A 26,133-nucleotide genomic window follows, 5' to 3' on the forward strand; every position below is an offset into this window, starting at 1 on the left:
AATCAGAGGTTATAACATTAGAGAGATGATTAACATAAAATACCTCTTTGGAGAACTTTTAAAAGAATTGCTTCTTTGAGAAGGAATCAGGGCAGGAGATTCAAAACAATCTCATCTAAAAACAGACCGAAGTTAGCTTTTGTGAGTTCTTCAAGTGAGCCAATCAGAATACAAGGTGCCTGCAACCACTTTTTCCTTTTGATTTGTGGTTCCTATGGCAATAGGAAGAGAGCCTAGGACATTTTACTCCTACCTCTTTTAATAAACTTTTTGCTTTTGAAAAATGCCAAAAGAGATTATTCTTTTTGTCTTTAATGACTTATAGTATTTCTCAGCATAGTGGCTTTGATTTAGGTTTTTTAAAATTATACAGTGGATATAGCAAAAGTAATAAACACTGTCAGCTTCCCTGGCTAATATTATTTTCTTCAGCTATAGAACCTATAAATATACAGTCTAATTAGGTATTAGCTGTTAATATCACAACCCATTATGAATCATTTCCTGTTCTCTGTGAACAACCCTAAATTAGACTATTGATCATTACAAGTAGCTAAATAAGAAATTATAACAAATGTATCTTGGCAGTTTTTGACCCTCCAAAGTCTTCTGTTAAGTATCCCCACTATGATCCTCCTGGGTTGTTTCTCTTGAGCTCAAGGCTAAAGTCTTAAGAGGAAAGAGGCTTAGTGTGTATTGTTGTTGGCTTAGTAAGCAGGTCAATAAGTGTTTGTTAAAATTGGTAAATACCCATGGTATCAGGGGTATTCTTCAGACATATTTTAGCAATATGAAAGAACACTGTTCACTTAAAAAAAAAAGGACAATCGTCTGTACTGTGAATTTAGCTAATATGAAGGAATCTTTTCATTATTCAGTTAAGCAATCATCGATAATAGTTATTCTCGAATGATCAACATGGGTTTCCAGCCATGTCCCTAAATTAAAAATTTGAAGGTTCAAGAATCACAGCCAGGAGCTCATGCCTGTAATGCCATCACTTTGGGAGACCAAGGCAGGCAGATCACCTGAGGTCAGGAGTTCAAGACCAGCCTGGCCAACATGGTGAAACCCTGTCTCTACTAAAAATACAAAAATTAGCTGGGCATGGTGGCAGGTGCCTGTAATCCCAGCTACTCGGGAGGCTGAGGCAGGAGAATCGCTTGAACCTGGGAGATGGAGGTTTCAGTGAGCCAAGATCATGCCACCACACTCCAGCCTGGGCAGCAGAGCGAGACTCTATCTTAAAAGAAAAAAAAGAATCAATTACTGTTGTGGTCTTAGCTGTATTTTAATGCTGTTAGGTTGATGAATGTGGAACTTTTATTTTTATCCATTATTTTCAAATTGAATCAATGTCCTCCTGATCTATTAGATCTAAGACCTAAGAGGAACCTACCTTGTTTTGGCTAGCAGGTACAGACTTTCTTACTAAAGGTGGGTGTATTTCCTAGAATAGCATTTTCTGTTGAGTAGAGACAATTTTTGAGCAACGTGGCTGGTCACTTAGCTTCAAAGTAATTGTTGAGTGTGAAAGTAAGCAGTTGTAATACCTTTTAACCACTGTCTGTGCTCTTACCAAATGGAAAATAATACTCATCTTGAAACTGGAAGTTACCAGTTCTGGGATGATCTGAGAGTTGAGATTTCCGATTAGTAGATATTGGCAGTTGCATCACACACCGGCTTGGGTGCTGCCTAGGACTGAGCTGTCTCAGTGAAAAGTACTCTTGCCTCAGACCTGGGTTGAAATCTTAGCACCAACCCAGCGCTATGCGATTTTGGATAAGTAAATTACTTCGTCTCTGAGCCTGTGTTTCCTCTTCTGAAGGGGAAAGTAATGTCTATTGTGTAGGATTATGGTGAAAATGAGATGAGATATCCTTTATAATGTATTTAGCATGATATTGGCATCCAATAAATACTCAAGAAACACTGGCGTCATTCTTTATATCTTACAGTATCTACCATAGATACTATGAAGAGAAAATCTTGGAAATCTGACTCTCAGAGGGTCTTTTAAAAATCTTTTTCTGAATATACAAGTTAAATAACCAGCTTCAAAAAGCTTTGAAATGTCAGATTTCTAATAAATGGCTAATATTTTAAAATCAAGTTCACCAAAAATTTTCTTTATGTTGATTGTTTCCCACATTTTTATGCGTATCGATTAAATCATTAAATGGTTAAAAAGCCTTGGTAATATCACTATTTTTCTAATTTGGATTTAATTGCTTCACCTCTAATCTAAAATCAGCGGTGGGAGGTTAGACTAAATAGTCTTTAAAATGCCTTCCTGTTCTCACAATCTGATTTTTTTGATTTACTGAATGTGAAAAATTACCTTTTAAAAAGTTTTAGATTCCAAGTTATTAGCAGAATCTAATCAATACCTTATGCTTTCGTGGTTTGTACCCTTTGAGGCAAATACTATCAGCCCTTGCAGAGGGAAGCTGACTTTTTACTGAATAAGTAAAAATTGATTTACATACGAGCTTTCGTGTTAATTTGATATGAGTTGCTGAATCCAGATGTAATCCTTTTGTTGTTGTTGTTGTTGAGACAGGGTCTCACTCTGTTGCCCAGGCTGGAGTATAGTGCTGCGATCTTGGCTCACTGCAACCTCCACATTCCAGGCTTAAGCAGTCCTCCCACCTCAGCCTTCTGAGCAGCTGGTGCTATGGGTGCGTACCACCATGCCTGGCTAATTTTTGTATTATTTGTAAAGGTGGGGTTTCACCATGTTGCTCAGGCTGGTCTCGAACTCCTGGGCTTAAGTAATCCCACCACTTTGGCCTCCTGAAGTGCTGGAGCTGTAGGTGTGAGCCGCCTTACTTGGCTAGGTGTAGTCCTTAAACTCTCTTCTTTGCCCATCCACTTGTGATGTATGCTGATGTAAGTATTCTTTTATTAAACATGGATGAGAATGTCTCTGGATAGAGAGTGTTTGTTGTAGTGGAAGAAAATCAGCTTGCCAGGTTTAATTTACTAGTCCTAATTCTGCCATCAGTTATCCCTTATTCCCCTGCACCTTGGACAAGTTGCTGGGTTTTTTTTTTTTTTTTTTCTTTTCTTTTCTTTTTTTTTTAAAGGCAGTCTCACTGGGTCACTCAGGCTGGAGTTCAGTGGCATGATCTTGGCTCACTGCAACCTCTGACTCCTAGGTTCAAGCAATTCTCTTGCCTCAGCTGGGATTACAGGTATGTGCCACCATGCCTGGCTAATTATTGTGTTTTTAGTAGAGATGGGGTTTCACCATGTTGGCCAGGCTGGTCTTCAACTCCTGACTTCAAGTAATTCGACTGCCTTGGCTTCCCAAAGTGCTAGGATTATATGTGTGAGCCACTGTTCCTGGTCTATGTCATTGTTTTAACAAATTAGGCTCTCCTTTCCTTTTTAATTAAAAAATTTTTTTTCTTAATTGAAAAAAAATTCCATGGGACTCTGCTTGATATCTCTTTCCTGATCATCAGTTTCCTCATCGTAAAATGGAATAATACCTATTTTACAGGGTTATTGTGAGAGTTTACTATTTCAGCTGTCTAGCACATAATAGAAGCTTGATAAATGGCAACTACTTTCATTATTTTATGCAAACATTTATTCAGCATCTTCTGTGGTTGGCACTCTGATATGAAAGTGTTGAGGCAACAAAATTTGTGTATCTGGAGTTTCAATGATATATTGCCACTGTATTGGCTTTGGAATAAAGGCACACCTTGGAAGTGTGTCATTTTCATTGCTACCAGAAGGCTGCTCAATTTTTAAATTCCATTTGGTTCCTCTGATTTTGTATTCTTTAAATACCTTTTCTAAGTAATCTCAATATTCCTTGTATTATAGGTGAAATGTAGAACTAGTAAGTGGCAGATACTAGATAGGAACCCAGGTCTCTCTGATGTCAAGCAAAGCTATCTTTGTCCATATTGCAGTTGGGTGATCACAGAATTTATCCACGAAACCAGAACACTTTTGAGAGTGAAAGTTATGAGGGGACAATAAGTGTCATCCAGGACTGTCTCAGGCAAATGAGGGTGTTTGGCTATTCTATTTATAGCTAGAACAAACAAGTTTATGAGCTTGGGTCCAAGACTTCTGGGATGTTTTGGTTGAACCCAAACACTCACCTTTAGTTTTTTTGTTTACACGAGTATTGATTTTGCCATAGTAAATTAATTGACTTTAGATCTGAATGATTGAACAGTGTGGTCTAATGGTTATTAAGTTTACATTATGGTCTAATGGTTATTAAGTAGTAGCCATAATACATGTGTTCATTTTTATATTTTACTTTTTTTCTTAATTCCTTTAAAATCAGCAAGCTTTTAAAAGAGGATGGGAAGAGGTAAATGAAATAAGCTTTTTAATTCTTAGTCATGTCAGACGAACTTTGTAAACAGAGTCTAAAATGAAAATCATAACATTCCAATGTTTTTCCTTTGGGAAGATGGAAATGTGTTGACACTGAAAATCAGATGCATTTAAAATCACCTCTTTTATTGCCTTTATCTATCAGTCTGTCACCCATCTTTCTTGTTCTTTTTGCCTTATTCTTTAGGTCTCCTGTTCTTTTACCTTAGGGAGGTGCAAAACTTGACTCACATGGTAAAAGTTGGGGTGATTTAAGTTTTCACAATATCAGCATCATAGTCTTGTGGAAAGAGTGTGGGTTTTGGTAGCAGACAAACCAAAGTTTGAAATTCTGGCTCTCCCCTCCTTTGTTGTGTGTCCTTTTGCCAATTACTTAACCTCTGAGCCTCGGTTTCCTTACAATGATATGAGGATTGGAGAACAAATGTAAAGTGCTGGGCAAATAGTAAGTCCTTAAACAATGATGACAATTATGGTTATGTGATATGGACCAGAAACTGTGGCATTGATGAAATTATAGTCAACAATCTCACCACTAATCTTGTTTTGCACTCAGACTTTCACAGTTCCCTTTGGTGGGTTTTTGTTTAAACATTCTCTCTCTCCCTCTTGATTCTATTCACTGTATCCTGAAAAATAGTGGTTGGCAGCAGAAACCTCCTTTCCATAGAACATCAAGTGGGCCCTCCCCCAAGGTTTCAGTAAGTTGTCTGGGACCATCCCTAACCTCCAAATTGCCAAGGGTGCACCCCCTGCCCCAACTAACATTCAAGTTGCCTGTGTGAAGGAGTGATTTGTTGCGGCCTCTAACTGCTTCTTCTCTTCCTTCCTTTTTGTCATCCTGCAGTGTTCTGTGCCAAGGTCTTTGTGGCTAGGCTGCGCCAACCTGGTAGAGAGCATGTGCGCACTGAGTTGCCTGCAGAGCATGCCCAGTGTCAGATGTCTCCAGGTGCCTTTCTTCTTTCTTGTTGTAAATGTGTTTTTACGTATGCCATGAACATTTGTTGAAACTTGCAGTAGTGTGTTTAATCCAATGTTAAGTCTGCTAAATGTTCTGTGTAACCCTCTGCTTTCCTCTAGCCTGGGTGCCCCACATGGAGGAGTTAGTACCAAGAGGGGCCCTTCTGAGCAAACGGGTCTTTGGCTGGGCCCTGTCCTCCCCTTTTCTGCTCCTGCTTTTTACTCTTTCCCCCTCACCTTGAGGTTGTAATTCTCACGTTTAATAGTTGTGCATGTGCCAAAAAAAAACCCCTGACATTTTCCATTTGGCTACCTTTAACAGTTCTTTGTTGAGTTGGGAGGGTTTCGTAATTAAAGTGGTGATTTTTCTATTTTGAAACTCATCCTTTTGGCTTGCTTTCTCTCCCCTCTTCAAAAAAGGAGCAGGGAGGGAATCACTACTGGCATAAAGCCTCAAATTGAAGTTTATAAAGATCATAGCTTTATGCTGCCAATAATTTGTCAGTTTGGGCCACCTCCCAAAGGCCAGATCTGACACCTGTCCTCAGGGTCCACCCAGTTTTCCAGGCCGAGGCCGGCAGAGAATTCCACAGATAAAAGTATAACTTTTTGGGGGGTGGTTGGGAAAGGGTTGCTGAGGATAGAACTGTTAGCAGGAGTGCAGCTGGTGACCCTCTCTTGTTGGGGTGACTTCTAAGAGAGCCAAGGAAGAAAACATTATAGCTTTATTTGTGAAGCTCTGTTTAGAGCAAGCATGTGTTTAATTAAGTATGGTTTCAGTAGCAATATTCAGTTTTCATCACTGCATATTCCAGACAGTTTGATATATCTTTAAAAAGCCATATTAAATTCCTGGCATCCGGTTGAGACTGTCCTGTTTTAGGAAAACTGTAAAATTAGGCATTGAGTTAGAGGGATATTATTGATGGTATGGATGCCTTCACTGTTTTCAAGGTTATCTTTCTATTCATGTTTACAATTTTTAAATGGAGCTGGGGAGCCAGGAAGGAGGAAAATGTTCTTCATATTGGGGTCAGGCATTTTATTTACTTATTGGCAAACATTCAGAGTAGCACTGGTGTGGTTATTGATTCAAATTGCTTTCTTTGGAAAATGGTACTGGAACCTCACTAATACAGTTAACTGGAGAGCGAGTTCAATGTAAGGCCCAGTTGTCTTTAGATTCTGTATAGAAAGGTGGGTTACAAGTCTTATCTTACAAGAACAGGGTGCTTCAGTGAGGCTCAAAGTGTAATGAATATATGTTTACTTTTGGAAAAGCAGCTTCTGTGCATGCGATGTAATTTTAACAAAAATGTTCTTGGAATGGCAGCCATTATTGCATGTGCTCTCCTTGATGCTATATAATGGATATTTGCATTATTATAATAGGTGTACATTTTTGTCTCCATTTTTCTGGATTAAAAGGCATGTTACAGTTGCTTTTTAGTAGGCTGACCCAGTTTTTTGCAGAACTGGAAATTCAAGAAGGGGAAAAACTATAGTTGTTAGTGAGGTCTTGAAGTGCAGATTCTTTTTATTGCATTCAGTTAAAAGTAATTGGCCAATGGAAGGCATCATTCAATATATTTTAGTAACAGTATTGTGAGTTCTCTGGAGGTGGGGTGAGTGGGAGGAAGTACGGGTTCTTACCTTGTTGAAAATGGAAATCCAAATTTGTTAAAAGTTCCTTGACTCATCTTTCTTAGTGAAACTCACTTAAGAAGAAAAAAAAAAGATTTTTTTTTTTTTTGCCTTGATTGGGTCTTATTTCAGTGAGTGGAGCAATATTGTCTTTAGAGATGTGTAGAGTATTTTGTTTACTTAGGTTTAATTTTTGCTAGTATATAATTGAGGGTATGCAGCACAGTAAAATGAACCAAGTACGCAACTGATTGGCATTAGCAAATCATTACTCTGTTTTGTTCCACATGTGAATGGAAAGTAAATGTATTAATATTAATGAGCCTAGAAGACTTCCTTCCTCTCTACTCATTTAAGTATTACTTTAATGCCAGCATTTCTCCCCTTTACCTCCAGTCTCCAAACAGTGCTAAAATTTCGTATCTTAATTTGGGTTTGGGCTCTCAAAGAAGTCCTGTTGCTTGTATGCTACATCTTTGGTTTATTGCCAAGATGACTCTTCGTTTGCACACCTCTTAGCAACCTCGTATGAAGCAGGCCTGAGAAGAGAAGGAATAGTTAGGCTACCTGGAGAGAACAGAGCCTAGTTCTTTCCTGGTCTCTGAAGTTCCATGAAAGAGTTCCCCTTAAAATTGTCACAGTGGACCCACTGATAGTTGCAACTTGAGCCCATTGACCTGTCTATATGACTGAATTTTAGTATACCTTTTGAAAAAGCAGGAGGGAAGATAGTACTTGCCTTAGGCATAATTTACCTACTCCAGTTTCTGCCATCGTTGAGAAGGGAAAATAGATACCAGAGACTTAAAATTCACTCATTACTGTTACATGGTGCTTCACATATATTAGCTTTATGACAACCCTGTGAGGTAGGTAGGTGTTCTTATCTCCAATTTTCTGATACGGAAACAGTCTGAGGTGACTGGCCCAAGATAATGTTTACATAACTGTAAAGTTACTGGCATATGAATCACATACTTGCCTGATTCCCAAACTGGTTTTCTTTCGTCTACTCTGGAATGCTGCTTTTGTAGTTTTCCATGTTAGTTTTATTTGTAGAAACCTCACTATTGATACCTGGTGTATGGTTTATTTAGTTATTAATATTATTTATTTGAAAATAAGAAAAGAAAAACCTGCCAAATTCCATAGGAAAAAAAATTGCCATTCTTTTTGCCAAAATGAGCTCTCCTGAATCTTACAGCTAGTGAGGTTCCTGAGTGGACTTTCTGCAAACTTAATTCCATAAATATTTACTGAGCAATTGGTATGTGCCAGGGCCTCTATTGGATATCTCTGAACCAAGCTGAACTGAGTCAGTATTTCATTTGCCTCAGATGTCCTGATTCAACCGGTTGATTGTTATAGCAAATAATCAGGAATTCAGACCATGTGGATTATAGATTTGCCCAGATTCCTGTGGCATGAGAATCATACCAATGTTAATAATAGTATGTATCATTTATTTTCCACGTTCTTTCTATGTGTTGGACTCTAGGAATTGGATTATCTCATTTGATCTTTTATGGAAAAGTTATCTATCTTGCCATTTTTGTATATGAAATTGTAGAGGTGAATTGAGCTGCCTAAAGTTACACGTTTATTTAAGTGGCAGAACTGGGTTATGAACATAATCTGGATGACTGCAAAGTCAGTGCTCTAGTTACCAGTCTGTAGTGACAACTGCCATTTTAACTTGCAACTGCCATTTTTAGGTTGAAACAAATTCCCCTTAATTTTTAGAGTTAGAAATTTAAAGCCAACATACCAGTGATGTAATAGACTGGCAAATTGTCTTGGGAATGTCATTTGCAACCTCAGCTGGGGGATAGTGTTAGTGATAAGCCTTTTGCTGGAGTAGGACTGATTACTTGGAATGACAGTGAGGATCATGTGAATTGAGTTTGAGTGCCTCCTTCCAAGCTCTAGTGCATATAGTGCTGGGCAGTAAGTAATGCAACTTCTTGACAGCTGCCTTTCTTGTTTCTTTTTTTACTTGTAATAAGTGTAGTGAGCCACAGTGGTCTGAGAATGCCACAGAACTTATCACAGCTTTTGATATAAGAGGATATTTTTTAGAGGAGGGAGATAGCTTGGTAGAAAGAACCTTGGCTTTGGTGCAGACAAACCTCTATTTTTGTCCTGTTCCTACTACTTAATGACTCTGTGATCCTGGGCAAGTTACTTTATTCTCCTGAACCCCAGTTTCCTCATCTTTAAAAATCATATAGGGTTTTTATGAGGTAGAGAAACAAAATTGCCACCTCTTACTGATTCTTACTCCTGTGGGGGATGAAATCAATTTTTTTTTTTTTTTAATTTACTTGCTCCTGGTTCTCTATTTAAGAAGGAATTTCAGTCTTACAGTCTTAGATTCCAGGGGTAGGTAAGGATTAGCTGAAAAACCATGCATATGATAAGGCAGCTTTTGTTCAGGGTCGGTCCGTCTTAGGTCAGACATGGCTGTTTGAACTCATTGCCTCTTGTCTGTTTTCTAATGAGCCTTAGGGATTTGTCATTTCTTGTTGATTATCCTAATTATCCTGTAGCACCCTGGGTCTGATAATGTGAACCTTTTGGTTTGCTCAGTGGCAGAATTTGTAGTATTTTATAAACACTAAAACCTACATTTTTGGCTGAGAATAGTGGCTTACCCCTATAATCCCAGTGCTTTGTGAGGCCCAGGTGGGAGGATTGCTTGAGGCCAGGAGTTTGAGACCAGCCTTTGCAACATAGCAAGGCCCTACAAAACATTTTATTTTTGTTTTTTGTTTCTACAAAACAAAATAAAAAATTAGGTGGACATGGTGGCATGCACCTGTAGTCCTAGCTACTCCGGGAGCTGAGGTTGGGGAATCCCTTGAGCCCAGGAGTTGGAGGTTACAGTGAGCTATGATCACATCACTGCACTGCCGCTTGGGTAACAGAGCAAGATCCTTGTCTCTAAAACAGGGGTGTCCAATCTTTTGGCTTCCCTGGACCACATTGGAAGAAGAATTCTCTTGGGCTACACATAAAATACACTAACACTAATGATAGCTGATGAGCTTAAAAAAAAAAAATTGCGAAAGAAAAAAAATCTCATATTTTAAGAAAGTTTACGAATTTGTGTTGAGCCTCATTCAAAGCCGGCCTGGGGGCCTGGGGGCCATGGGTTTGCTCTAAAAAATACATAAATAGGCTGGGCGCGGTGGCTCACACCTATAATCCCAGCACTTTGGGAGGCAGAGGTGGGCAGATCACTTGAGGTCAGGAGATTGAGACCAGCCTGGCCAACATGATGAAACCCCATCTCTACTAAAAATACAAAAATTAGCCAAGTGTGATGGTGGGCGCCCTTAATCCTAGCTACTTGGGAGGCTGAGGCAGGAGAGTTGCTTGAACCCAGGAGGTAGAGGTTGCAGTAAGCCGAGATCATGCCACTGTGCTCCAGTCTGGTGACAGAGGGAGATCCCATCTCAAAAAAAAAATATATATATATGTATACACACACACACACACACACACACACACACACACACGTATATGTATACGTGATAAAAAACACATCTTTCCTCTTTATAAGAAAATTTACAAAACAGAGTTTGAAAAAGAAGAAAAAGTCCATTGGTAGCCTGAGCACCTACCACCCAGAGAGAACATTTATTGCTATTTTAGGGCCTTACTTCCTCCTATCTATTTGGTAGGGAGGAATCCATCAAATTGTGCAGTTCTCTGTGTTATTCTGCTGCTGCTGATTTTAACAGTGGTATTTTTAATGCCCTGTGGAACCCCAGCTTGACTTTGGAGTCTCTAGAGGGATAAAGGAGGGCTAGCATAGTGCGCCTCCTACTTCGATCTCACTTAGGATGGCTCCGGATTTATCTATTCTACTTAATGGGGCTCTTAGGAAGATTTCATTTTTAAAATTTTCTCCTTATAGAAATAGCTAAACACACAAAAATAAGAGAATTATTCAACTTAACCTTGAACAATTTTCAAAATTATGCTAATCTTAAACTTTTCTTCAATTTTGTTTTTTCTGGGGCATTTTAAAAGCAAATCTAAAATGCCTCAAAGTTTTACAAACCACTGTTTCATGCTAGCATTTAAAAAATTTTAAACAATCTTCAAGAAATTAAAAATAAAGGCCAGGCATGATGGTTCACACCTGTAATCCCAGCACGTTGAGAGGCCAAGGCAAATGGATCACCTGAGGTCAGGAGTTTGAGACCAGCCTGGCTAACATGGTGAAACCCCGTCTCTACTAAACATACAAAAATTAGCCAGGTATGGTGACATTTCATCTACTCGGGAGGCTGAGGCAGGAGGATCACTTGAACCCGGGAGGCAGAGGTTGCAGTAAGCTGAGGTCAAGCCGCTGTACTCCAGCCTGGGTGACAGAGCAAAACTCCATCTCAAAAAAAAAAAAAAAAAAAAAATTAACAATAACCTTTTTAAATAAAGGTTATAGCAAGACATATAAAGTTTCCTTTGACCCCAGGTCTCACTCCCCAAAGTATCACTTATCGGTTTCCCATTATCCTTTTAGACTGAAGCTTTAAAAATATGAATATAACCATATTATACATATTATTTTAAAATTAACATATATTGACCATCTTTCCATATCAGCATATAAAACCAAATAGAACTCTACATCATAGGGCTTTAGCATTTTTTTATTTTCAAAAAAATAGCCAGTTTTCTCTTTTTTTTTTTTTTGAGATAGGGTCTTGCTGTGTTGCCCAGGCTGGAGTGCAGTGGCAGGATCATGGCTCTCTGCAACCTTGACCGCTCAAGCTCAAGTGATCCCTCCCACTTCAGCCTGCTGAATAGCTGGGACCACAGGCATGTGCCATGCCCAGATAATTTTTCAGTTTTTTGTATAAACAGGGTCTTGATATATTGCCCAGGTTGGTTTCAAAGTTCTGAGCTCAAGTGATCCTCCCAATTCAGCCTCCCAAAAGTGATGGGATTACAGGTGTGAGCCACTGAGCCCAGTGTCTAGTTTTCCGTTCGAAGGGCCTTTAGACTACAATTGGTGGTGTTTTTTTTTTTTTTTTTTTTTTTTGGAGGGGGGAGTATTATAGGCACGTCAGTAATTTCATTGCATATGTATCTTTAGGCTTGTATGATTTTGTCTGTGGAATAAATTCCTAGGAGTGTAATTGCTTGGTCAAGGAATATCAGTATTTTATTATGACTTAACTAAATTATATAGAGAAAAGTTTGGTAATCTCTCCCTTCCAATCCCTTCCTCCCCGCTAAGAAACGAATGGTAACATTTCATTGTCTATCATTGTATATTTGTTCTCTTTGTTCATAGGAGGATATGCAGTTTGACAACTATGGGGATTCCCTCATTTAAAAAAAAGTTTGTTTTAAAATTTATTTATTTATTTATTTATTTATTTATTTATTTAAGACAGAGTCTCACTCTGTTACCCAGGCTAGAGTGCAGTGGTGCGATCTGGGGTCACTGCAGCCTCTGCCTCCCAGGTTCAAGCGATCCTCCTGCCTTAACCTCCTGAGTAGCTGGGAGCACAGGCGTGCGCCACCACGCCTAGCTAATTTTTTGTATTTTAAGCGGAGACGGGATTTCGCCATGTTGGCCAGGCTGGTCTGGAACTCCTGACCTCAGGTGATCTGCCTTTCTCAGCCTCCCAAAATGCTGGGATTACAGGTGTGAGCCACCGCATCTGGCCATTTTTTTTTGAATAGAGAAAGTGGGCTCACCCTAGAAAAATCGCAATACAGTGTCACTTATTTGCTTTATTTATTTAATATTATATTATAGACATGTCCCCAAATTAGTAAAGTCTAACTCTTTCATCAATGGTACTTTTTTTTTTTTTGAAACAGAGTCTCGCTCTGTCGCCCGGGCTGGAGTGCAGTGGCCAGATCTCAGCTCACTGCAAGCTCCGCCTCCTGGGTTTATGCCATTCTCCTGCCTCAGCCTCCCGAGTAGCTGGGACTACTGGCGCCCGCCACCTCGCCCGGCTAGTTTTTTGTATTTTTTAGTAGAGACGGGGTTTCACCGTGTTAGCCAGGATGGTCTCGATCTCCTGACCTTGTGATCCACCCGTCTCGGCCTCCCAAAGTGCTGGGATTACAGGCTGGAGCCACCGCGCCCGGCCATCAATGGTACTTTTATCATCCCTAGATTTTGGGGGTGGAGGCAAGAGTATAGGTAGTTTTTGTTTGTTTGTTTGTTTTTGTTTTGTTTTGTTTTTTCATTTTTGAAGTATAAAGTGTATATAGAAAAGTTCAGAAATCTTAAGTGTATACAGCCCAGTGATTTATCTTAAAGTGAACAGTGCTTTATTTTGATAGGTATGGCTAAATTGCTTTCATGGAAGATAGACCCGTTTATGTTCCAAGCGTTGCCATAACCCCTGAATATCTAAAAATGTTTAAGGTGTACTTTAAAAGTGTTACTAAAAATAACATACTTGTTCAAAGTTAGACCAATAAATAAAAACTGACAAATAGTAACATGATGAATTAAGATTTTCTATCATTTAAAATCATTGTATAATATTCCATTTAATAAATATATTAATGATTTTAAGAAAAATTCCCTTCTATGTTAAGACTGCTTCCAATTTTGAGACATTTTAAGCCATGTGGAGTTAAGCATCATTGTGGAGTTAAGCATCATTGTGATTAAGTCTTTCTATACTTCTATGATTATTTTCTTAGGTAAGACAGTGTGCACATTTAGGTTGCTAACTTGTACTTTGGAGAATATGGGTCAAATTATACTCTTAAAAGCAGCCCATCAGAGATTCCTTTTTCATATACTCTAGATGACATTGAATATTTTAATTTTGTACTTTGTTAACATTTTGATGGATGAAAATGCAAAAATGATATCTTGTTATGTACACTTAATTGCTAACAGGATGGAATATATGTATACATGAAAATATTCATTGGCCATTTCTATTGTTGTTATATGAGTTAACCTCTTCGTGTTCTTTTTTCCATTTTTGTATTGATGGCCTTATTTAAAAAATCTGTTTGTAAGAACTCTTTATATATTAAATATATTAACTGTTATTTATTGCAAATACTTCTCCCAGTTTGACATTTGCCTTTCAGTTTTTTTAATAATGGTTTTGGCCATGATGAAAGTTTTGAAAAAACATGTTTACTTTTTGTGTGGCTATACTTGTTCGTTTCTTATAATATTCTTCTAGTGGTTTATAGCATTATGTTTTTCAATCTTTTATTTTCTCTGTAATTTAGTTTGCTGTATGCTGTGAATTAGGGATGCACATTCTTTCTGAATGACTATCAGTTGTCTGCATACTTTTTTGCAGATCTAGTGTTTTCTCATTGATTTGATATCATATGTGCATGTTTCACTTCCTGTGTCCAATGATGTGCAGTCTCCGAAGCCTTGTTCAAGCTTTTATTCTTCTTCACCTTCCTGTTATTATCATCAGCTATCAACCTTTGTAAGCTCATCATCCACAATGTATCATGCTGTCTTTTATATGTTGTACTAGTTTGAAAGTATCTTAAAGATGATATAGAGTTTGAAAGTTTAGTGCCAAACATTATTCCTGTGCATTGAAATTTCCGTGTCATATTTTCTAAAAACACAGAGGATGACTTGGTGATCTGAGAATTTGAAGCAGCAGAAAAGCAGCAAATAAATTAATATTTTAGAGAAAGTTTTAATGATACCACAATGCCTGTCATATAGTACTAGCACTAAGAAATCACATTCCCTGTGGAAGAGAGCCTGTGCTATGGGAAAATGAAAACTATACCTTGTTTTACTAACAGTTATAATTTATGGTTTCCAAAACAATATATATGATAGATTAAGGTTTCACAGTATAATTTGAGGATAGGGACATGGGTAAATGGAATTCAGAACATGTTAAAAAAGTCTTTTTAATTCTTGAACAAAACTGATGTCATGTACCTGATACTACAGACATTTATTATGTTGCTTTTAAGAGTGCTTGCTTTGTTTATTTCTGTTGGTTTATATTTAGTGTTCATTCTGTTTATGAAAGTAACAGTTTTTTTGGTTTGATTTTTGTTGTTGTTGTTGTTTTTAAATTAAGTAGAAATGGGATCTTCCTATGTTGCCCAGGCTGGTCTCGAACTCCTGGGCTCAAGTGATCTTCCTGCCTCGACCTCCCAAAGTGCTGGGATTATAGGCGTGAGCCACCATGCCTGGCTAGTAACACTTTTTTTTTTAATGGCAGAGATTTTAGAGAGAGGACAAGTATGAAGAAGAAATTAACCAGTCAATCATAATCTCACTTCACTATAGTGTCTGTTCTTTGTTTTCTGTCATTTTGTTTCTATATAGATATCCTCTATCGATTGATCAGTCGATCTATTATCTGTCTATACGTTTTGTTTTTATATAGGTTTATACTCCATACTCCATACACTGAATTATAACCCAACTTTTTTTTTTTTTTTTTTTTTTTTGAGATGGAGTCTCGCTCTATTGCCCAGGCTGGAGTGCAGTGGTGCGATCTTGGCTCACTGCAACCTCTGCCTCCTGGGTTCAAGCGATTCTCCTGCCTCAGCCTCCCTAGTAGCTGAGATTACAGGCAGGCGCCACCATGCCCAGCAATTTTTTTGTATTTTTAGTAGAGATGGGGTTTCACTATGTTGGCCAGGCTGGTCTTGAACTCCTGACCCCATGATCTGCCCGCCTTAGCCTCCCAGAGTCCTAGGATTACAGGTGTGAGTCACCATTCCCAACCTACATTTTTATTTTTTTGAGGTGGGGTCTCATTCTGTTGCCCAAGCTAGAGTGCACAGGTGTGAACATGGCTCACTGCAGCCTTGACCTCTCAGGCCCAAGTAATCCTTTCGCCTCAGCCTCCCAAGTCGCTGGGACCACAGACACACACCAGCCACTCCTGGCTAATTTTTAAATTTTTTGTAGAGATGGCATCTCCCTATGTTGCCCAGGCTGGTAATTTTTAATAACTGCAACTTCATTGTCTGGGTATACAATAATTTAATCAGTCTCTTACTAATGAACATTAAGGTCATTAAACTTTAGTATATATTCATGCTTCATACCTTAGATTATCTTATTCATTGAAAAAATTCTGAGTCAAAGGAAGTGGACCGTGTTTTTTTTTTTTTTTTTTTAAATAATTGAGATGGGGCCTCCCTATGTTGCCCAGGCTGGTCTTGAACTCCTGAACTCAAGTGATCTGCCCGCTTTGGCCTTGCAAAATCCTGAGATTACAGGCGTGGGCCATCATACCTGGCCCTGGACTTTAAGCCTTTTAAACTTCTAGCAAAAACATTATTCTAGTTTTTAATATCATCAGCAATATATGATTATAATAGAAATAAATGCCCAATGTAGAAAACTGGGAAATATAGGAAAACACAAAGAATAAATTAAAAATCACTCTTCACTCTTTTGTTTTTCTTCAAGCAACAAATGACTTATGGTGTTCTTACTATGTGTTAGGCATAGGGCCTGGTAATAGAGGAGTGCACAAAACAGACAAAAAGCCTTGCTGTCTCAGAACCTACATTTTAGTGGTGAAAGAAAGTGAGTAAAATGGCCAGGTGCAGTGGCTCACACCTGTAATCCCAGCACCTTGGGAGGCCAAGGCAGGCGGATCACTTGAGGGCAGGAGTTCAAGACCAACCTGGCCAACATGATGAACCCTGTCTCTACTAAAAATACAAAAATTAGCTGGGCGTGGTGGCAGGTGCCTGCAATCCCATCTACTGGGGTGGCTGAGGCAGTAGAATTGCTTGAACCCGGGAGGTGGAGGTTGTAGTGAGTCGAGATTGTGCCACTGCACTCCAGCCTGAGCGACAGAGTGAGACTCTGTATCAAAAAAAAAAAAGTTACAAATAAAATAAAAATAAAATAAAATAAAATACACAGTATGTTAGATGGTAATACGTTCTGTGGAGAAAAAGGGGAATAGATCACCCCAAGATTTGGGAAGGGCTTCAGTGTTAAATAGAGCGAAGAGTAAAAGCCATCTGAGCAGAGACTTGAAGGAAATGAGAGAGCAAGCTGTGCAGTTATCTAGAGGAAAATAATCCCAGGTAGAGGGAACAGCAAGTGTACAACAAGCCCGAGAGGTAGGAATGTTTGTGGCATGTTATAATAGCCAGAAGGCTAATGTCTGGCTGGAGTGTGGAATGAGGGAGAAAGTAGGAGATGAAATCAGGAAGGGAAGGAGGAAGGTCATAGAAATTCTCTGGGGCTTCTAGAGTTTTCTAGACTTTGGCTCTTATTCTGCATGAGATGGGAAGTCATTGGAGAATTTTTACCAGAGGGGTCGTTGAACATCTTGACAGGATCGCTGTACCTGCTGTGTAGACATAGAAGAAAGAGGTGGAAGCAGGGAGACCAACTCTTAAGATTGATCAGCATGTCAGGGTTCTCCAGAGAAACAGAATCAGTAGTAGATAGGTATTTTAGGAAACTGATTCACATGACCATGGGGGTTGGCAAGATTGAATTTTGTGAGACAGGCCATTAGGCTGGAAGCTCAAGCAAGATTTCCCTGTTGCAGTCTGGAGGCAAAATATATCCTTCTCTGGGAAACCTCAGTCTTTTCTCTTAGGCCTTCAATTGACTGGATGAGCCTTATCTACATTATGGAGGGTAATAGACTCAACATCTACTGATTGTAAATGTTAATCATACCTAACAATACCCTTACACCAATATCTGCTAATAGATCAGTATTTGACCAAAGAACTGACCGTATAACCTAGTCTAGCCAAGTTGACACATAAAATTAACCATCACAAACAGATTGGGAAGAGGCCACACTTTGGAGTTAGGGATTCAAAATGGAAACAGTTCATGATGAAATGAAAGAAAAGGTGAGTATGAGGTTAGTAAAAATAATATTAATCTTGTCAAGCCAGTATCATTTATAGCATCAATATCTAACAAGAATTTAGTCAGCGGTGATTTGGACTTTGGAGCCTTGGTATGGTTGGAAGATAAAAATGTGATATGTTTCTACTTGCAGTGGTGAAATAGTGAGTGCTTCACAGAGAACCATTAGTATATAGTGCTCCATTTGTGGAAGAACTATAAGTATGTAGGGAACTTACAGTTAATGAGTACTACATGCCTAGACATGTTACTAAGCTCTTTCCTGTATATTATCTTTCTTCACTTTATAAATAGGCACTTTATAAACTTTATAAGCTAGGCACTATTCTGTCTTCTGTATTACACATGAGGAAACTGAACTGAGGGAGAGAGAGCTTGTGACCTACACAGGAGTATCTACCTTTTATGTGGTGGAGCCAGGATTCAAACTTAGTCTTTCTAGCTCTGTTATACCTTACTGCCTTTTCAAATAGAAACTAGTTTCAAACGGCTGATTTTTATATTTTAAGTTGTAAATAGACTTTTCTAAATCCCAGGGCAATTATGTAATAGGAATGCTATTTATGTTATACCAGTAGCTTGCACGATCAAATATCTCCTCTTCAGAGAGACCTTCTCTGACCACCCAATCTAAAATAGCTTCCTGCTTTCCACTCTGTTATTTTACCTTGCTTAATTTTTTTCCTTCATAGCGCTTAGCACTGTATGAAATTATATTCCATGTTTGTTTGTTTTCCTCCTGTCTGCTGTCTTTTCCCCACCAGAATCCAAGTTCTGTGAGAAAATGGGTCATGTCTTCTTTTTCCCTGCTTGGGAAACACATCCATTTCTTTTTTTTTTTTTTTTTTTTTTTTTTTTTTGAGACGGAGTCTTGCTCTGTCGCCCAGGCTGGAGTGCAGTGGCGCAATCTCGGCTCACTGCAAGCTCCGCCTCCCGGGTTCACGCCATTCTCCTGCCTCAGCCTCCCGAGTAGCTGGGACTACAGGCGCCCGCCCCTGCGCCCGGCTAATTTTTTCTATTTTTAGTAGAGACGGGGTTTCACCATGGTCTCGATCTCCTGACCTTGTGATCCGCCCACCTCGGCCTCCCAAAGTGCTGGGATTACAGGCGTGAGCCACCACGCCCGGCTCATCCATTTCTAAAATAGTCCCAGCAGGTAGTAGGTGCTCAATAATTATTTATTGAATGAAGGGTAGGCATAATAAACTGGAATATGAAGGAAAGGCTATTTCTAAGCTTGTTTAGGGTCATATGGTATAGTATTATTTGCTGTCATAGTCAGGACTACTTTGGACTTCTTTCTTTGAATTCTGTGAATGTAAGTATTCCTGTGAGTTGAAAGATTATCTTGAAAAAAAAAATTGATTTTGATTTGAAGTCTAGCCTGTATTTTGTTTTGCTTTCAAAAGTTCTCTTTTGATTATACAATTAATACTATTTATTGTAGACCATTGGGATAAAAGTGGAAAGAAAAATGAGAAACAGTTTATGGAGTGCCATTCTTAATATTTTTGGCATGTTTTCTTTTAGTTTTAAATCTATGCATATGTTTTACATAGTTGGGATTATTATATATATAATTATATATGTAATTGTAAAATTTTATGTAAATAATTTATATATTATATACATATAAATATATGTATAATTTTACTTTTTATGCTTTGTGTACTTAACAGAATGATTGTATTAATGTATTCCTATAATTTCTCATAGCATAATTTGAAATTGTCTTACATATTTTATGAACTCTCCATAACTTGTCATTTCTTTGGGTGCTTAGAATCTTTATTCTTAATTATCTAAAAAGCTAATCATCATCTTTGTGCATAAATCTTTGGCTTCATTTTGAATTAACTAGGATATATTTCCAGGAGATACATCATATATATCTTGTCAAATTGTTTTCCAGAGTGTTTATATCTGTCATTCTGCCTTCACTAAGATTGAACATTTTTGTTTTGAAAAACTTTAACAAGCCTGTTACTCTGTATGATTTAGTAGCATGCTCTAAATTCAAACCTCTTTACGAGTGGCAACTCTTTCCCTGAGCAGTTTGAATACATGTTGAGTCAGCTAAGGCTTGACCTGCTAAAACAAGATCTAGGCCATGCCCGGTGGCTCACGCCTGTACTTGCAGCACTTTGGGAGGCCGAGGTGGGCGGATCATGAGGTCAGGAGATCGAGACCATCCTGTCCAACTTGGTGAAACCGTGTCTCTACTAAAAATTAGCTGGACGTGGTGGCGGGCACTTATAATCCCAGCTACTCGGGAGGCTGAGGCAGCAGAATCGCTTGAACCTGGGAGGCGGAGATTGCAGTGAGCTGAGATCGTACCACTGCACTCCAGCCTGGTAACAAGAGCGAGACTCTGTCTAAAAAAATAAAAAAGAAAAAAGAAGATCTACTCCTATGCGTGGCCAAGAAAAGGATGTCAAGAGACGTCCAAACACCTACCAACAGCCTGCCCATGCCTTCCATTGAGTTGCCTGGCTGCTGTGACTAGAGTTCAAAATTCAGATCATTCACTTAGAATGGAGTTACTCACAAACTACTTAAGAAAACTACCTACTATGTCCCATTCCTTATGTTACATGTAGAGAACAAGCTGCCAGTTGTAGACAGATTGCATATGAACACTGTCTACCTTAATAAAAAGAAGGTTCCTCTCCTTAGAAAACCAAGAGTCACGTATTGCCATCCCTGTAAAATCTTTACATTATAGGATGCATCTTAGTTACTTAATTTGTAGTAAAAGACAAATGTTAAATCCTTCATCTTTAAGACAATAAGAAATGAAAAATTGAGGGTTAAAATAATGGTAGGTGTGATGGTAGATAGGAAGAAACTGTCACGTACTTTGAAAGAAAAAGACTGTCAAAAGAAACATTGTCTAGGGCATCTGGTAGAGTTCATAGAAAAGAGATAGATGCATGAACCCCTTATTTTTAAAAATTTAATTGATTAATTTTTGAGATAGGGCCTTACTCTGTCACCTAGGCCGGAGTGCAGTGGTGCGGTCACTGCCCACTGCAGCCTCAACTCCTGGGCTCAGGTGATCATCCTACCTTCTGAGCAACTGGACTACAGGTGTGTGCCACCACGCCTGGCTAGTGTTTCTGGATTTTTTGTGGAGACGGGGTTTCACTGTGTTGCCCAGGCTGGTCTTAAACTCCTGGGCTCAAGTGATCTGCCTGCTTTGGCCTCCCGAAGTGTTAGGATTACAGGCAGTAGCCACCACTCCTGTCCAGATGAACCCCTTGTTGTTGAGTAGTAGTAACAATGGCTCGGGAAAGACACATGTACCTGCAGTGTCAGTCAGTGCTAGTTTGAGAATATGTGTTTATTAAGATCATGTGATTAAAATGTGATGGTAAAAAAGTCACAAAGGATTTTTAGCACTTTTATTCCTGGGGATATGAGCCCATAGTTTGAAGTGTTAGGTAATAATTAATGTAAATAAGCCATTGAAATATTGCTTTTTATTTATTTTGAGATAGTCTCAAGGTTATAAAAGAGTTACTAGTATAATACACAGAACTTTTGTTTCTCAATTTGAAAGTAAAGCTGACTGAATGCTTCTCTCATGCTGTAATATTTTCCTGTGTATTTCCTACAAAGGAGGATGTTCTACATAGTCATAATGCAAGAATCAAATCAGTAAATTAGCACTGACAGATTACTGCCAACTAATTCTCAGCCCTTATTTAAGTTTCATCAGTAGTCCTGATAATTTCCTTTATAGCAGAGCTACCCAGTTCAGAATGATGCATTGCCTTTAGTTGTCACACTTCTTTAGTTTTTTTCAGTCTGGAAGAGTTATTTGGTCTTTGTGGGACTTTCATGACCTTGACACTTCTGAAGATTACAGACCAGCTGTTTTATAGTCTGTCAGTTTAGGTTTTTCCTTTGTTTCCTTATGGTTTATTTAGTTTGTAAGAATATCATATTCTCATTGCATCCTGTCAGGTACTACATAATCTTGATTTCTCTCATTCAGAATGGTGATGACTTTGATCACTTGAGTAAGGAAATGTCTGTTAGGCCTTCTTCATTGTAAAGTTATTTTTTTTCCCTTTGTAATTATGCATTAGGTGGGAAGGTACTTTGAAACTCCATAAATATCCTGTTTTCATCAGAATTTCGTTTTTCATTTATTCTATCAGTATACACCTATGTTTTCCTGTTTTATTCAGTAGGTTATTATAATCTTTTATTATCATTATTTATTTTGATGGTCATAGTGTTTAAAGTTTAGGCAATGGGTGCCCTTTCAGGTCAGCGTCTGTATCCTGTTTTATTTTATTTTATTTTTTGAGACAGAGTCTCACTCTGTTGCCAGGCTAGAGTGCAGTGGCGCAATCTTGGCTCACTGCAGCCTCCGCCTCCCAGGTTCAAGGGATTCTCCTGCCTCAGCCTTCTAAGTAGTTGGGATTACAGGCATGTGCTACCACACCTGGCTAATTTTTGTATTTTTAGTAGAGACGGGGTTTCACTTTGTTGGTCAGGCTGGTCTCTAACTCCTGACTTCTTGATTCGCCTGCCTTGGCCTCCCAAAGTGCTGGGATTACAGGCGTGAGCCACCACACCCGGCCTGTCTGTATCCTTTTGATCTGTTTTCATGATTGTTTAAGTACTTCCTTACTTTCTGTTGCAACATGTTCCAGGCTTATCTTGTATTTTCCCGCTCTCAGCCTTGGAAGCAGCCATTTCTCCAAAGAGCCTTGTTTCCTTTCACTGAGGAATGGTATTAGATCTGGATGGCAAGTGTGCTTAGTGCTACTGGAATGTCATTGCTTCTAGGCCCTCTCAGCCAACTGTGTTAGGAGATATATGTCTACTTTTCTGTCTATATAAAAATACTTCCCTCCTTGTTCTATGTATTAGAAACTGTGAGTCCATACTGATATATCCAATTCTCGTCTAGTCTCACAGGTCTCATTCTAGCCTTCCAGAAGGAAACCCTTTTCATATTTAGTACTCTCTTCTCTAACAGTGAGAAACCTGACTCCTGTTTTCCCCAATATATTTACTCACTTGCTCAATCCCAGAATGCATATCAAGTAGTTTTAGAATTACAGTGGGCCCTCTGCATTCCACAGATTCAATCAACCTAGGTTTGAAAATATTTGGGAGAAAAACCAATAAAAATAACAATATAACAGTAAAAAATAATACAAATACAAATACAGTAGAACAACTATTTACATAGCCTTTACTTTGTTTTAGAATTATAAGTAGTCTAGAGATTTAAAGTATATGAGAGGATGTGCTTAGGTTACATGCAAATACTATGTCACTTTATATAAGGAATTTGATCACCAGTCGATTTTGATATCCATAGCGGGAAGAGGGTATGTATCCTGAAACTGATTCCCGAGGATGACACTCAACCCCAAGGATGACCCTGAGGGATGACACGCCTTGCAAACATCACTGAAAAATACATGTACTAACACTAGCCATACTAAAGATTCTTTACAGTTTTCTTTTTTTTTTTTTTTGAGACAGGGTCTTGCTCTGTAGCCCAGGTTGGAGTGCAGTGGCACGATCTCAGCTCACTGCAGCCTGCACTCCTGGGATCAAGTGATCCTCCCTACTCAGCCTCCTGAGTAGCTGGGACTACAGGCTCATGCCACCATGCCCTGCTAATTTTTGTCATTTTCCTTAGAGATGGGGTCTTGGCATGTTGCCCAGGCTGGTCTTGAACTCTGAGGCTCAAGTGACCTGCCTGCCTTGGCCTCCCAAAGTGCTGGGATTACAGGTGTGAGCCACCACACCTGGTGATTTCTTTGGAGTTCTTAAAAATCATGTTCATGACTGTGTAGTCCAATTACTGAGTTCAAGAGTCACTTGGGTGGGATTTTACCCCCTTACATTAAGTATGATTATGTTATTCATTTGTTTCTGCTGATATATTCCATCTCTCTTTCTGAATTTTTTTGTTTTTGTTTGTTTTTGAGACAGAGTCTCGCTGTCTCCCATACTGGAGTGCAGTGGCGTGGTCTCGGCTCACTGCAACCTCCACCTCCTGGGTTCAAGTGATTCTCCTGCCTCAGCCTCTGAAATAGCTGGTACTGCAGGCTCCCGCCACCACGCCCCTTCTAATTTTTTTGTATTTTTAGTAGAGATGGGGTTTCACTATGTTGGCCAGGCTGGTCTCAAACTCCTAACCTCGTGGTCCACCTGCCTTGGCCTCCCAAAGTGCTGGGATTACAGGTGTGAGCCACTGCGCCTGGCTTATCTTTGCTTATTTTTTACACAAAAGGTAATATACGGTACATATTCTTTTGCACTTTGCCTTTTCATCTAAAGGTGTATACTGAAAGTTATTCTATATCCGTCAGCAGGGGCCTTCCTTATTCTTTCTTATGGCTACACAGTACTCTGTTGTGTTCGTATGCCATAGTTTATTCAGCCAGTCTCTTTTGTATGAGCATGTAGGTTGTTTCCATTTTTTTTTTGAAATTACAAACAGTGACTGAATAACCTTGTGTATATGTATTTTCCTATTGTTACTGATTTAGTGTATCTTCAGGGAGAATTCCTGTAAGTGGAGTAAATGCACAATTAGTTTTGTTAAATATTAACAAATTCTCTTCCAAAAAAGGGTTGTAGCACATTTGCCTTCCCACCAGAAATACACAAGAGCACCTATTTCCTCACTGCTTCATTGACTGAATGTGTTATCACTTCTACGTACTTGCCAACATGTTAGGTGAGAAACGTGTAGCTTTAATTTGCATCTCTTTATGAGTAAGTCTGAACATCTTTTCCTATTTAAGGGTCATGTTATGTTTTTTGAAAAGCCTGTTTATGGCCAGGTACAGTGGCTCACGCCTGTAACCCCAGTTATTTGGGAGGCTGAAGCTGGGGGATTGCCTGAGCCCAGGAATTCAAGACCAGCCTGGGCAACACAGGGAGACCCTGTCTCTACAAAATATAAAAATAAATTACCTGGGCATGGTGGCATGCATGTTCCTTTGGTCCCAGCTACATGGGAGGCCAAGGTGGGAGGATGACTTGAGTGTGAGAGAACAAGGCTGTAAGTGAGCTATGATCATGCCACTGCACTTCAGGCTCAGTGACAGAGTGAGACCCTGTCTCAAAACAAAACAAAGTTTGTTTATGACTTTTCTTCATTTTCTTTTTGGGGTTTTGGTGTTTTTTTTCTTCCCTCAATTTAAATAAATTATTAGGGATATTAGGTCTTTTATTTGTGACATAGGCTACAAATATTTTTTTCCAGTTTGTCGTTAAAGGTTTATGGTAGTTAATAAAAATGCTGTGCAAAAGTTTAAAATTTTTATCTAGTTTAAATTTTCCTTTTTTTTTTTTTTGAGACAAGGTCTCATTCTGTCACCTAGGTTGGAGTATAGTGGCACAATCATGGTTTACTGCAACTTCAACCTCGCAGGCTCAAGTGATCCTCTTACCTCAGCCCCCTGAGTAGCTGGGACTACAGGCGTGTGCCACCACACCCAGCTAATTAAAAAAAAAATTTTGTAGAGATGGGGTCTCACTGTGCTGCCCAGGCTGGTTTCATACTCCTGGGCCCAAGCAATCCTCCTGCCTCAGCCTCCCAAAATGTTGGGATTATAGGCGTGAGCCACCCACTGTTCCTGAGTTCCTTTGTTTTTGGATTTTGAGTCATAGTTAACACCCTTTCCCTATACGTAAGTTTTAAAGGAATTCATCCACCTTTTCTTTTCTTTTCTCTTCTCTTCTCTTTTTCTTTTCTTTCTTTGTTTTTTTTTTTTTTTTTTTTTTGACAGAGTTTTGCTCTTTCACCCAGGCTGTAGTGAAGTGGCATGATATCGGCTCATTGCAACCTCCGACCTTGGGTTCGAGTGATTCTCCTGCTTCAGCCTCCTGAGTATCTGGGATTATAGGTGCATGCCACCACACCTGGCTAATTTTTGTATTTTTAGTAGAGACAGAGTTTCACCATGTTGGGCTGGTCTCTAACTCCTGACCTCAGGTGATCCACCCACCTCAGCCTCCCAAAGTGCTAGGATTACAGGCGTGAGCCACCTCCCCCAGCAACCCATGTTTTCTTCAAGTACTTCACAGTTTTACTCTTTAAATTTCTTATCTATTTGCAGTCTATTGATGTACATTCTTTGAAGTACGGATCCAGTTTCATCTTTTTCCAAATTGCCAGCCAGTTGTCCTAGCACTAACGTTTCCCAGTGATTTGAGGTGCCACTTTTATTATGTGCTAAGTTTTCATATATACTTGAGTCCTATTTCTGGACTTTCTATTCCATGAAGCCAGAATTTGGCAAACTGTTGCCTGCAGG

At 39.0% G+C, this 26,133-nt stretch overlaps 1 protein-coding gene across 7 annotated transcripts in view; it reads left to right on the forward strand.

The window, feature by feature from the left end:
- The window catches only part of LOC105480870 (F-box and WD repeat domain containing 11), a 140,505-nt gene that overhangs the window by 43,906 nt on the left and 70,466 nt on the right, over positions 1-26,133 (forward strand). For 4 of the 7 annotated variants that reach the window (XM_011740064.3, XM_071098092.1, XM_011740062.2 and 1 more), the window contains one exon: positions 5,219-5,320. The exons of the other annotated variants lie outside the window; for them this stretch is intronic. In XM_011740064.3, coding sequence (XP_011738366.1) covers positions 5,270-5,320 — 51 coding nt within the window. In that variant the 5' untranslated portion in view covers positions 5,219-5,269. The remainder of the gene's footprint in view (positions 1-5,218; positions 5,321-26,133) is intronic. 7 annotated transcript variants of the gene reach the window in all.

Source organism: Macaca nemestrina, chromosome 6 (assembly GCF_043159975.1).
Source record: "Macaca nemestrina isolate mMacNem1 chromosome 6, mMacNem.hap1, whole genome shotgun sequence".
Classification (NCBI taxonomy): domain Eukaryota; kingdom Metazoa; phylum Chordata; class Mammalia; order Primates; family Cercopithecidae; genus Macaca; species Macaca nemestrina.